We start from the raw sequence: 13,391 nt of genomic DNA, 5'->3' as shown, positions 1-13,391 counted from the left end.
ACCAAATTCTATCATTTCTATCATCTGAATATCTCTTGAACTATTCCTTTTCTCTTTAATCCTGCCTGCAGCACTCAGAATCTTACCTTAAGATCATGGCAATAGCTTCTTCCAATCTCATCTTCCTTCAATCCAGAATAGTATTTTAAAATGCAAATCTGATCATGTAAATCTCTTGCTTTCCCTCAAAGTCTAGGGCAGCAGTCATTATCTGAGGGAACTCTCGCTATCCCCATAAAAGGCTTTGTACAAATATGAACTGTACAAACTGGTATTGTACACAAGAATGTATTTCTCACCTTTTTTTTAAAAAACACAATAATATTAACCTCAATCTTTTGTTACTTCTATATTATCCATTTTTAAATAAGAATAGTTATTATCATTGACTTGTATTGAAGACAGGACCATCACAAGGTATTTTTGTTTGTTTGGCAGGGTAATACAATTATAATTTGTTTCTGCCATATATAATTTTGGGTTTGTAAGAGATTACCTAAACTAAGGTTAATCCAATTAGTTTAAAACAGAAATACGTTGCCATAACAGAAGTATAATGTTTAAGACTGGCTAGCACTATATTTCAGACAAGTCAAAATATTTAATTACCAATAATAACCCATTTAAGAACAAAATAAAGAAAAATACATTTCTTATAAAATAAACAGGATAACAAAGAACAAAAAAGCCTTCAGCTATAAGCTTAAGGTGTTATATTAACACTTGTAACAGATGGTTTTACACATTTTAATCTCAAACTGAGAAACATAAAGTGGACCCTTTTTAACTCTGGTTCACAATAAAGAAACGAGAAACTCTAAATCAATTTCAACTACAAAAGATCTGCTTTTACACTTTCAACAGTATACTTCAGAGGTAGACTCAAGTTTTCCAGGTGAAAAGCACTACAGCTGCCAGATTTTAAAGCTTCAGATAAGTTGAAGTTGACGGTCCAAGCAAGAGAACTCTACCTAAGAATTCAGAAATCAGAAGTGCTGACATAACAGTATACATAAGAATGATGATAGGGTAACATATGGCCATCAGCAGTTCCTGGTTCTTTCCTTAAATAAGTAAGTGCAAGGTACAGGCACTCCAGCCTCCTCTCCTTCCACACCCAGATGTGGGTAATATTATCCCCAATGGAATCTCATCTGAAGGCTAAATGTACTATTGTAAACACAAAATTTAATCTTATGTATGCCTTTTATTCTTTTTAATGACAATAGCTTTCTTTTCTGTGCATTGCACATAAGTAATTTTGTTCCTTTTTTTGAAATAGCAAGAGTATAGAGACTTCCCTGGCGGTCCAGTGGTTAAGACTCTGTGCTTCCAATGCAGGGCTGTGGGTTCAATCCCTGGTCAGGGAACTAAGACCCCACATGCCGCGCAGCGCAGCCAAAAAAAAACAAAATAGGAAGAGTATAAAGGAAAAAGTGGAAATTATTTGTAATTCATAACACAGAGATAACTATTACATTTTGGTCTATATTATTCCAAATATTTTTCCTACGCAAACACATGCACACTTTTTAAACACAAACATTCAGTTAGATATACATGCTGTTTTGAAACCTCTTTCTTTACTCATAAATATATCATGTAACCTTTCCTTGTCAAACTTTTTCTAACTCATCATTTTAACAATTGAATAATATTTTATTACATGGATTAATAATAATTTGTTCCATCAATTTAATTTTACTGACTCCTAAGCTAGACTTTATTACACTTTAGAAATAATTTTGTGATGAATACCTATATAAAACTTTGTGCACTTGTCTGTTTCTTCTTAAGATTCCTATAAGAATTTCTGGGCCAATCACATATTACTCTTGAATTCAATTCTAGGATAATTTAAACAAACGAAAAACTCTGACCTTTAAAGTTCTAAGCTAGCCACGTGTAAATCTTATTACTTTATACTCAACCTCCTGGCCCATTTTTCAGTCCTAATTTAATCTACTACATAGCCATCATCCATAGATTACATCTGAATTTTTGTTATCGTGATTGCCCACACTAATTACACTGAGGCAAAATCTCTTTCCTCCCCCTGCCTCCCAATTTGGGAACTAATAAGAAAAAAAAATTTTTTTCCAATTTTAAGATTTCATCAATAAGGTTGTACCAATCTTTTTATTATAGCTTTTCAAGAGAAAAAAAATTCTACAATATTATACTAAACATACAGATGTCCACAATACTTAAATGTAAAAAAGTATTTCTTAGAATTGGGAAAATAGGAGTGTCCTCTTTCTTCTTAATTTCTTTGGAGTTCTACCCCTGATTGGTCCTACTTATGCCCAAAGCAAAAAACATCACCATCTTGAGGTAAATTAAAGATGGCTAAAAATTCTTTGCCACTCTTTTTCTTTTTGCTCTTCCCATGAATCTGGGCTGGCCTTGTGGCCAACTAGGACCAACAGAATGTGATAGAAGTGATACTGTGTGATTTAAAGCAGGAAACTTCTGCTTTTGCACCTCTTGGAATGTTCCTCTTATAAGCCAGCCAGGCAAAAGAAATCCATTTATCCTGGGACCACCATGCTGTGTTAAAACCCTAACAATCCACCCAGAGAGAAAGTGGCCACTTAGTGGAGCACTGGGGTGCCTGATAAGTAAGAAAAGCCTTCTTGGACATTCCACCCAAAGCCAGTCACCAGCCAAATGCAGCCAAGTAATGATCCCAGATGATGCCATGTGAAGCAGAAAAACTGACTGGCTAAGCCTTTGCCCAAATCCCATCCCACAGAATTGTGAGCAAATAAACTAGTTGTTTTAAGCCACTAAGTTTTGGGGTAGGCTGTTGCACAGTAATAGATAACAGAAACACACCTAAATAAATTTAAGCACATGCAAGTGCTAGTTGGGAAGAATGTGGTGATGGTGGTATTAGTGATGGTGGTTGGTGGCGGGGGTTCCATTTAAGCACTACACCCAACATTAAGGTAAAGCATCTGAAGCATCCTAATTCAGGGAAGGGAGCACAATTTTTGAGTCAGTAAAAGTTCTATAATGAATAGGAGAAAACAGGTAAGTAAAAACAAATGCAAAGTTTTAGAAAAGCCTAAAGCATGTCCCACTTGGGAAAACATTTCATCTATATTAGGTGAGCTATTAGAGGGGCACAAAGTTCCCTACACAGAAAATCTGGCCAATTACAAAAAAGGTACAAAGTATAAAATTAAAACTACTTACTTGGTGGGCAACTCATAGCAATATTACACTTGTGAGAAAAAGGGGAAAGTCAACAGTAGTTACATTAACACTATATGCTAAGAGAGTGTTCTGTCTTTGTGCTCTATGCAGAAACAAAGCCAGATTTCCCAGCAAAGTCTGAAAAAAGAATCCTTGAAAAAACAAAACAAACAAAAATGACAGTCTTATTTACAAAAGATAAAACATACTGGGATAAAAACACTGAAAACATATATTTCTTCCAAAGATACGGTCACTAAAGGAACCTCTAGAAGTGGTCAACACAGATGGTTCTGTCTAAGGAGTCTCAGAGCCTCTCAAGTCATCCTGTCTCCTATTCTTGGCATTCCGAACAGTTCTAAGTTCAAATCTGAGTTCTCTGAAGTTAACATCATAATTTTTGTTTCATAAAAAAATACTTCGTAGGTGTTTCTTATTAAAAAACACAAAACAAGGTGTATAATTAATGCATACATTTAGAATGGCATTAGCATGCAGAAAACAACATCAAACACAATTCAAAGTTATCAAGATTAAGATTTTTCTAAGAAAAAAATTAATATGAATAATTTTAAAACATTACAAAGGGACCTCTTTACCTCTAAATTTAATAGTCAACCCATTTTCTCTCAAGACTTTCTTCCTTTCAGTGTTATTACAAATGATAATACTATGGTTGCAAACTTAAAAATGCACACACACACACACACACACACACACACACACACAGAGTCCACTTTATCTACTACTTGATAAAGAAACTGCTATGAGCTAAGAAATTAAGCCTTAGAGCATTACCCTTCCGGGTAGCCACAGTTCACGGCTAATATACTGCCACAGGCTAAAAAAAAAAATTGATGGTATAAATATTTTTGCTCACTGAAGTTTATTAAATTTATCAGCCTCATTGAGACTGTGCATTTTTACCTTAACAAGTAACAATTCCTGGGGTAGTGCTGGGAGTCTTAACTTACATGAGAAAAAGATTATTTTATTTTGAAGATCCTCCCTCCACTCCACTCCAACTCCCCCAGCAAACTCTAAAATGTTACATGATATTTTTCTACGTGGCCTCTTGCCAGAGATCACCTGAAGAGGACAGAAGAGATTAAATAAAGAACCTTGAACTTAGAGCTAAAGGGACCTGAGGAAAGTGAGGTATTAAGTAAAGGTTAGAATAGGATGCTACATCACAGGAATGTTTAGGTTTGTAGTGCGTACACGTTGTCGGGAAGGTAACAGTTCTATTTAATTCTTCAAATAAGATGTCTGGGTTTTGACTCTGTAAATTATTAAATAACTTAGTCCCAGCACTATTAATATTTCAGAAAATAAATACATCTGTAAAAAATAGACAACTATTATACCCAAAAGTCAAAACTAAAGGTTCTATAGTTTTTATATCAGTTTTCCACCTCATTCACTTGTTAAACACGAGGTACTATCAGACATATATTCATTTAAGGTGACTTTCTTATTATTAAAATCAGGTAAAATAAATAAATAAACAAAATGAAAAATAAATAAAATCAGGTAGAAATAAAATAGCCAAACAAGCATAAAACTTAAGACATGCCTTGTTATTAAATAAAAATACTAACATGCTGTTACTTGCTCTGCTGATTATCACACTAAAGCAATTACATCAGCAGTCTACCTGTAAAAATTTCTTCTTCATTTCATCAAAGATATTTTGTCTGCATCTCCAAAACACATCCTATGGTGTGTAAGAACAAAATGAATTACAAATTATTTCTTTAAAATAAAGAGGTAAGACAGTGAAATGAGAACAATTAACCTAAAAACATTTTTACAACAAAATATGTATGAATTAAAGTATTATTATATCATCTAAGATTTCATTCATAAATTATATTTGTAGTTTTAATCTTAGGCCTCAATTACTCCTTTTTTAAAAAAATTAATTAATTTATTTTATTTATTTATTTTTGACTGCGTTGGGTCTTCGTTGCTGCACGCGGGCTTTCTCTAGTTGTGGCGAGTGGGGGCTACTCTTTGTTGCGGTGTATGGGCTTCTCATTGTGGTGGCTTCTCTTGTTGCAGAGCACGGGCTCTAGGCACACAGGCTTCAGTTGTGGCACACGGGCTCAGTAGTTGTGGTTCGCAGGCTCTAGAACACAGGCTCAGTAGTTGTGGCACATGGGCTTAGTTGCTCCGTGGCATGTGGGATCTTCCCAGACCAGGGCTGAACCCGTATCCCCTGCATTGGCAGGCAGATTCTTAACCACTGCGCCACCAGGGAAGCCCCTCAATTACTCTTGTAAGGTTACTGAAAACCTACATTATGGTGATAAAAAATATTAACATGGAAAACCACCACATTTTAACAAAGAGTAGTAGCTTCAGAATTGTGTATAAATCAAATGTTCTAAGTCATATTTTCCTAGTTTTATTGAGATATAATTAACATATAACTCTGTAATAGTTTTAAGATGTACAACATAATGATTTGATATACGTATATACTGCAAAATGATTAATTACTACAATAAGTTTAGTTAACATCCATCATCTCACATAGTTACAAATTTTTTGTCCTTGTAATAAGAACTTTTAAGTTCTATTCCCTTAGCAATTTTCGGACATACAATACAGTATTGTTAACTATAGTCATCACGCTGTATATTACAATCAGAACTTATTTATCTTATAACTGGAAGTTTGTACCTTTTGACCACCTCCACCTATTTACACAACTCCCATCCCCCATCTCTGGCAACCACCCATCTGTTCTCTGTTGATAAGAGTTCAGTTTTTCAGATTCCACATATAAGTAAATCATACAGTATTTGTCTTTCTCTAAGTCACTATTTTGAGACCATCAAAGGAACTCTGCAAGAAAACCAAAAGATCCCCGATTTTGCTACCTTATAGATTTTTCATATTATAAATACTATTAAAGTAAAGCTGCTTAACATTACCCCCTACAGCTATTTTCTTTTAATATCTCTTCCTTATTTTAAAAGAAGCTTATTTTAGCAAATCAAGAAAATATAGAAATATATAAAAGGAAATAAGGATAACCTATAATCAAGAGATAATCTCTTGAAAAATCTTGGTTTTACATCCCACACTTTTTCTGTACAAATTTCGTTTTCCTCCACCTTCTTTAATTAATAAAAAGAACCCTACATATTGTTTTGAAAGGTGCTTTTTATCACTCACAGTAGCTTAGATACTATTCTACATCAGTTAAAAAATTTTACCTCATTTGCTTTTATAATAGAAATGTATTTCTATTATAATAGTAATACATATTTTTTTGACAAGCAAGTCTAAAATAACTCCTATAGCAATTATTAAAAATTTGATATACATCCTATTAGATCCCTCTCCATTTTATGCATATATTATATAAAGATTATTAACCAAAAAAGATCATTCCGAACACCGTCGTTTGAATTCTGCTCCTTTTCCCTCAACACTCACTCATCTTTCTGGGTCAAAACATTTAGTTTAAAAATTGCAGTGTTCCATTATATAGGCAAACCATAATTTATTTAACTAATCTATTAATAGGCATTTAGAAACCTCCAAATTTTCACTACAGCTTTGCTTATTTGTACAATTTTTTTCCCTAAAGTTTATTTCCTAAAGAAAGAATTCTAGATCAAAGGTTATGTACTCATTTTTAGGATTTTTTTGATACCTGCTGCCAATACGCTATCTCTTCCACAAATAAGAATTAAACTACAACTATCTGTCAAACACTGTTTTAGGTGCTGAGAAAATAGCAGTGAACAAAAGTCCTTGCCCTCAAGGAGATGACACTGTACAGGGGAAATTCAAAATAAACAAATCTAAACCATCAGGTATCCACCAGCCTCAGAGTCTTTGCATTTCTGTACACTGTACCTGGGATGCTCTTCCTTTAGATATCCTTACCTTCTTTTCTCAAGTATCATTGTGATGGCTTTAAAATGTGTCCACAAATTCTTTGACATGCCTCCCAGCGAGATTAGGAATCTAATTCCAGTCCCTTTTAATATGGGCCAGCATTAGTGACTTCCTGTGATACATAACATTACTTTCAAGGCTGGGCTAGAAAATAGAGAAGGCAACACAGCTTCTTCCTGGCTCTCTCTCAGATGCTCACCCTTGGAACCTGGCCATTATGCTGTATAGGAGCCAAGCAGCCACACGGAAAGGTCATGTGTAGATGTTCTAGCCACAACCCAACTGAGATCCCATCTGGCAACCAGCATCAACAACCATACATGTGAGCAAGTATTCAGATGATTCCAGACCCCAGCCTTTCAGATGCTCCAACTGACGCCTAGCAGAGCAGAACAAGCTGTCTCTCTTCAGCTTGGCCCAAATTGCACGTCCATGAGCAAAAGTCATTAAGTGTGGGGGTAGGCTATTATAAAGCAAAAAATAATCAAAACAGCTAGTTTCTCAAACTGGTCCTCTTCTCACCATTCTATTTAAAATTGCAATCCTCCTCCTCTCCCTTCCTTCAGGTTTCTCCATAGTATACTTATAGCCACCTGATACATTTGTTTGTATTTTACTTGTTTATTGTTAACTCCAAAAAACTTCCATTATGAGCCAAGATGAAATAGCAGACTGGATTTACCCTCTCCACCTTAAACAACTAAAAAGAAGAGATGAAATATATGAAACAATAGTTTTCAAATATTATTAAATAACAGGTAACACAGGACAGTGATCCCTGTGAAAACACAAACAAAAAAGGTAAGCTACCTTCCAGGCTGCAGTGCGGGGAGAGAGAACCCAGTTAAAGTTCAGCAATCTTCCTGAGCTGAAAAGATAAGGTTAGAAGTTCAAGTGGGTCAATTCAGCTAGAATTTACAGAGCAGAATACTGAAGAGAAGAAAGATGTGCAAATAGCATGCTCCAGAGACATGTAGTGGTCCTCCCTGAGTACTCATCAGCATATGCATGTGAAGAAACTACCTGAGGCAGGGGGAAGAACCACAGGAAAGAATCCCTGGAGCTCACTTTAGTTCCCACCAGCCAGAGTGAAAAAAATTTCATAATACACGGGGCTCAGAAGAGTATTGTCTCAGTAGTGGGACCAAATTAGGCCTAACCTAAAGGCTATTCTGGATCAAACTTACAACACTTTTTAAAAGCAAGTCTCAAAAGGATCAAAATGTTTACAAGTAAATTAGCACTGTCAGAGAACAAAGCTCAAGAATATCTATGGAAATAAAAAATACCCAGCACCCATCAACATAAAATTCAGTGTTTGGCATCCAATCCAAAATAAACAGGCATGAATGAAAGTAGGAAATGATGACCCATAATGAGGAGAAAAATCAATCAATGAAAACCTACCCAGATATAATACAGATGATATAATTAATAGACAAAAATATAAAAAGTTTATAACTATATTCTACATTTTAAGAAGGTATAGGAAAGAATGCAAAGGAAATAAATGAAAGATATATTAAAGATTCAACTCAAGAGGAGACAAGGTGGCAGAGTTGAAGGACTTGAGCTCACCTCCTCTCACAAAAACACCAAAATCACAACTAACTGCTGAACAACCACTGACAAAAAAGAATGGAACCTACCAAAAAAGATATTTTACATCCAAAGACAAGAAGCCATAATGAGGCAGTATGAGGAGGGCTTTTGCGATATAATCAAATCCCATACCCACCAGGTGGGCGACCCACAAACTGAAAAATAATTATATCGCAGAGGTTCTCCTAGGAGTGAGAGTTCTGAGCCCAGCGTCAGGCTCCCCAGCCTGGGGGTCTGGCATCAGGAGGAGGAGCCTCGAGAGCATTTGGCTTTGAAGGCCAGGGGGGCTTGAGCTGCACAGGAGCTGCACAGGACTGGGGGAAACAGAGACTCCACTCTTGGAGGGCACACACAAGGTTTCACATGCACTGGGACTCAGGGCAAAGCAGTGACTCCATAGGAGCCTGGGCTAGACCTACCTGCAGGCCTTAGAGGGTCTCCTGGGGAGGCGGGGTTCAGCTGTGGCTCACTGTGGGGGCAAGGACACTGCTGGCAGAGGCCCCAGAGAATACACATCTGCGTGAGCTCTTCTGGAGGTGGTCATTTTGGCACTGAGACCTGGCCCCTCCAAACAGCCTGCAGTCTCCAGTGCTGTGACGCCTCAGGCCAAACAACCAAGACGGTGGGAACACAGCCCCACCATCAGCAGACAGGCTGCCTAACATCTGTCCTGAGTGCACAGCCGCCTCTAAACACCCCCCCTGACATGTCCTGCCCACCAGAGGGACAAGAACCAGCTCCACTCACCAGGGGGCAGCTAGAGTCCATCCCACAGGAAGCCTGCACAAGCCCCTGGACCAACCTCACCCACCAAGGGGCAGACACCAGAAGCAAGTGCAACTACAAACCTGCAGCCTGAGAAACAGAGATCACAAACACAGAAAGGAAAGTTAGACAAAATAAGACAGCAGAGAAATATGTTACAGGTGAAGGAACAAGATAAAACCCCAGAAGAAAAACTAAGTGAAGTGGAGGTAGGCAATCAGCCTGAAAAAGAATTTAGAGTAATGATAGTAAAGATGATTCAACATCTCGGGAAAAAAATGGAGGCACAGACCAAGAAGATACAATAAATTTTTAACAAAGAGCTAGAAGATTTAAAGAACAAACAAAGATGAACAGTACAACAACTGAAATGAAAAATAAACAAGAAGGAATCAATAGCAGAATAAATGAGACAGAAGAATGAATAAGTGACCTGGAAGAGAGACTGGTGGAAATCACAGCTGTGGTGTGAATAAAGAAACAAGAATAAAGAAAAAAAAAGATTGAAAAGAAATGAGGACAGTCTAAGAGACATCTGGGATGACATTAAATGCATCAACATTCACATTATAGGGGTCCCAAAAGAGGAAGAGAGAGAAAGGGCCTGAAAAAATATTTGAAGAGATAATAGTCAAAAACTTCCCTACCGTGGGAAAGGAACCATTCACTCAACTCCAAGAAGTGCAGACAGTCCCATACAGAATAAACCCGAGGAGGAACATGCCAAGACACATACTAATCAAGTTGACAAAAATCAAAGACAGAGAAAAAAACATTAAAAGCAACAAGGGAAAAGCAACAAATAACATACAAAGGAATCCCCATACAGTTATCAGATGATTTTTCAGCAAAAACTCTGCAGGCCAGAAGGGAGTGGCATGATATATTTAAAATGATGAAAGGGAAAAACCCACAACCAAGAATACTCTATCCAGCAAAGCCCTCGTTCAGATTTAATGGAAAAATCAGGCAAGCAAAAGCTAAGAGAATTCAGCACCACCAAACCAGCTTTACAACAAATGTTAAAGGAACTTCTCTAGGTGGAAAAGAAAAGGCCACGACTAGAAAAACGATAATTACAAATGGGAAAGCTCACCAGTAAAGGCAAACATACAGTAAAAATAGAAAGCCGTCCACACAAAAATATTATATAAAAATCAGCAATCATGAGGAGAATACAAATGCAGGATATTGGAAATGCATTTGAAATTAAGCGACCAGCAACTTAAAACAATCTTGTATATATATATATAGACTGCTATATCAAAACCTGATGGTAACTGCAAACCAAAAATCTACAATAGATACACACACGAAAAGAAAAAGTAATCCAAACAGAACTCTAAAGATAGTCAACAAATCACAAGTGAACAACAAAGGAATGAAAAAGAAAGGGCTACAAAAACAAATCCTAAATAATTTTTTTTAAATGGCAAAAAGAACATACATATTGATAACTACCTTAAATGTAAATGGATTAAATGCTCGAACCAAAAGACACAGACTGGCTGAATGGATACAAAAACAAGACCCACATATATGCTGTCTACAAGAGACTCACTTCAGATCTAGGGACACATACAGAATGAAAGTGAAGGAACGGAAAAAGGTATCCTATGCAAATGGAAATCAAAAGAAAGCTGGAGTACCAATATTCATATCAGACAAAACAGACTCTAAAATAAAGACTGTTACGGGACTTCCCTGGTGACACAGTGGTTAAGAATCTGCCTGCCAATGCAGGGGACATGGGTTCAATTCCTGGTCTGGGAAGATCCCACATGCTGTGGAGCAACTAAGCATATGCACCAAAACTACTGAGCCTGTGCTCTAGAGCCCACAAGCCACAACTACTAAGCCCGTGCACCACAACAACTGAAGCTCGTTGCCCTAGAGCCCGTGCGTCGCAACTGAGCCCATGTGCTGCAACTACTGAAGCCTGTGTGCCTAGAGCCCATGCTCTGCAACAAGAGAAGCCACCGCAACGAGAAGCCTATGCACCGTGATGAAGAGTAGCCCCCGCTCGCCACAACTAGAGAAAGCCCACGCACAGAAACAAAGACCCAACACAGCCAAAATAAAAACTAAAAAAAAAAAAAAAAATTGTTACAATAAAACTAAATGTGGGGCTTCCCTGGTGGCGCAGTGGTTGAGAATCTGCCTGCCAATGCAGGGGACACGGGTTCAAGCCCTGGTCTGGGAAGATCCCACATGCCACGGAGCAACTGGGCCCGTGAGCCACAATTACTGAGCCTGCGCTCCACAACAAGAAAGTCCGCGATGGTGAGAGGCCCGCGCACCGCGATGAAGAGTGGCCCCCGCCTGCCACAACTAGAGAAAGCCCTCGCACAGAAACGAAGACCCAATACAGCCATAAATAAAAATAATAAATAAATAAATTTTAAAACAAACAAACAAACAAAAAACTAAATGTGTACAAAAAAATAATTCAAAAATTTAAAAATAAAAATGAAATTTAAAAAATGAAATAAAATAAAGACAGTTACAAGACAAAAAGAACACTACATAATAATCAGGGATCAACCCAAGAAGATATAACAATCATAAGTATCTATGCTCTCAACATAGGAGCACCTCAATGTATAAGGCAAATGTTAACAACCATAAAAGGAGAAATTGACAGTAACACAATAATAGCGGGAGACTATAACACTGCTACGTACATCAATGGACAGATCATCCAGACAGAAAATCAATATGGAAACACAGGCCTTAAATGACACATTAGACCAGATGGACTTAACTGATATTTATAGAACACGGCATCCAAAAGCAGGAGAATACACATTCTTCTCAAGTGCACATGGAATATTCTCCAGGATAGGTCACATGGTGGGCCACAAAGCAAACGTCGGTAAATTTAAGAAAAATGAAATAATATCAAGCACCTTTTCAGACCACAATGCTAACAGATTAGAAATCAACTACAAGAAAAAACCTGTAAAAACACACAAACACGTGGAGGCTAAACAATATATTACTAAACAACTAATGGATCAGTGAAGAAATCAAAGAAGAAACCAAAAAATACCTAGACACAAATGAAAATGAAATCACAACAATCTGAAAGCTCTGGGACACAGCAAAAGTAGTTTTAAGAGGGAAGTGTACAGCACTACAGTCTTACCTCAGGAAACAAGAAAAATCCCAAATAAGCAGCCTAAACTTACACCTAAAGCAACTAGAGAAAGAAGAACAAACAAAATCCAAAGTTAATAGAAAGAAAGAAGTCATAAAGATCAGCTCAGAAATAAATGAAATAGTGACGAAGAAAACAATAGAAAAGATCAATGAAACTAAAAGCTGATTCTTTGAAAAGATAAAGAAAATTGATAAACTGTTAGCCAGACTCATCAAGAAAAAAATGGATAGGGCTCAAATCAATAACATTAGAAATGAAAAAAGAAGTTCCAACTGACACCACAGAAATACAAAGGATCATAAGAGACTACTACAAGCAAATATATGCCAATAAAATGGACAACCTGGAAGAAATGGACAAATTCTTAGAAAGGTACAACCTTCCAAACCTGAACTAGGAAGAAATAGAAAATATGAACAGACTGATCACAACAACTGAAACTGAAATTGTGATTAAAGAACTTCCAACAAACAAAAGTCCAGGACCAGATAGCTTCACAAGGGAATTCTATTGAACATTTAGGGAAGACTTAACACCTATCCTTCTGAAACTCTTCCAAAAACTTGCAGAGGAAGGAACACTCCCAAGCTCATTCTATGAGGCCACCATCACCCTGATACTAAAAACAAAGATAGCACAAAAAAAAGAAAATCATGAGCCAATAACACTGATGACTATAGATGCAAAAATCCTCAACAAAATACTAGCAAACTGATTCCGACAACACCTTCAAAGGATCATA

The 13,391-nt window shown here is 36.9% G+C and overlaps 1 protein-coding gene across 2 annotated transcripts in view; it reads right to left on the bottom strand.

Annotated features, from left to right (window-relative positions):
• The window catches only part of USP47 (ubiquitin specific peptidase 47), a 115,812-nt gene that overhangs the window by 77,162 nt on the left and 25,259 nt on the right, over positions 1–13,391 (bottom strand). The window contains exon 2 of one of the 2 annotated variants that reach the window (XM_059931142.1): positions 4,859–4,918. The exons of the other annotated variant lie outside the window; for it this stretch is intronic. Within the exon in view, the coding sequence (XP_059787125.1) occupies positions 4,859–4,918 (60 nt within the window). The remainder of the gene's footprint in view (positions 1–4,858; positions 4,919–13,391) is intronic. 2 annotated transcript variants of the gene reach the window in all.

This window comes from Balaenoptera ricei, chromosome 8, assembly GCF_028023285.1.
Source record: "Balaenoptera ricei isolate mBalRic1 chromosome 8, mBalRic1.hap2, whole genome shotgun sequence".
NCBI lineage: Eukaryota > Metazoa > Chordata > Mammalia > Artiodactyla > Balaenopteridae > Balaenoptera > Balaenoptera ricei.
This window is presented reverse-complemented; position numbering and strand designations above follow the sequence as displayed.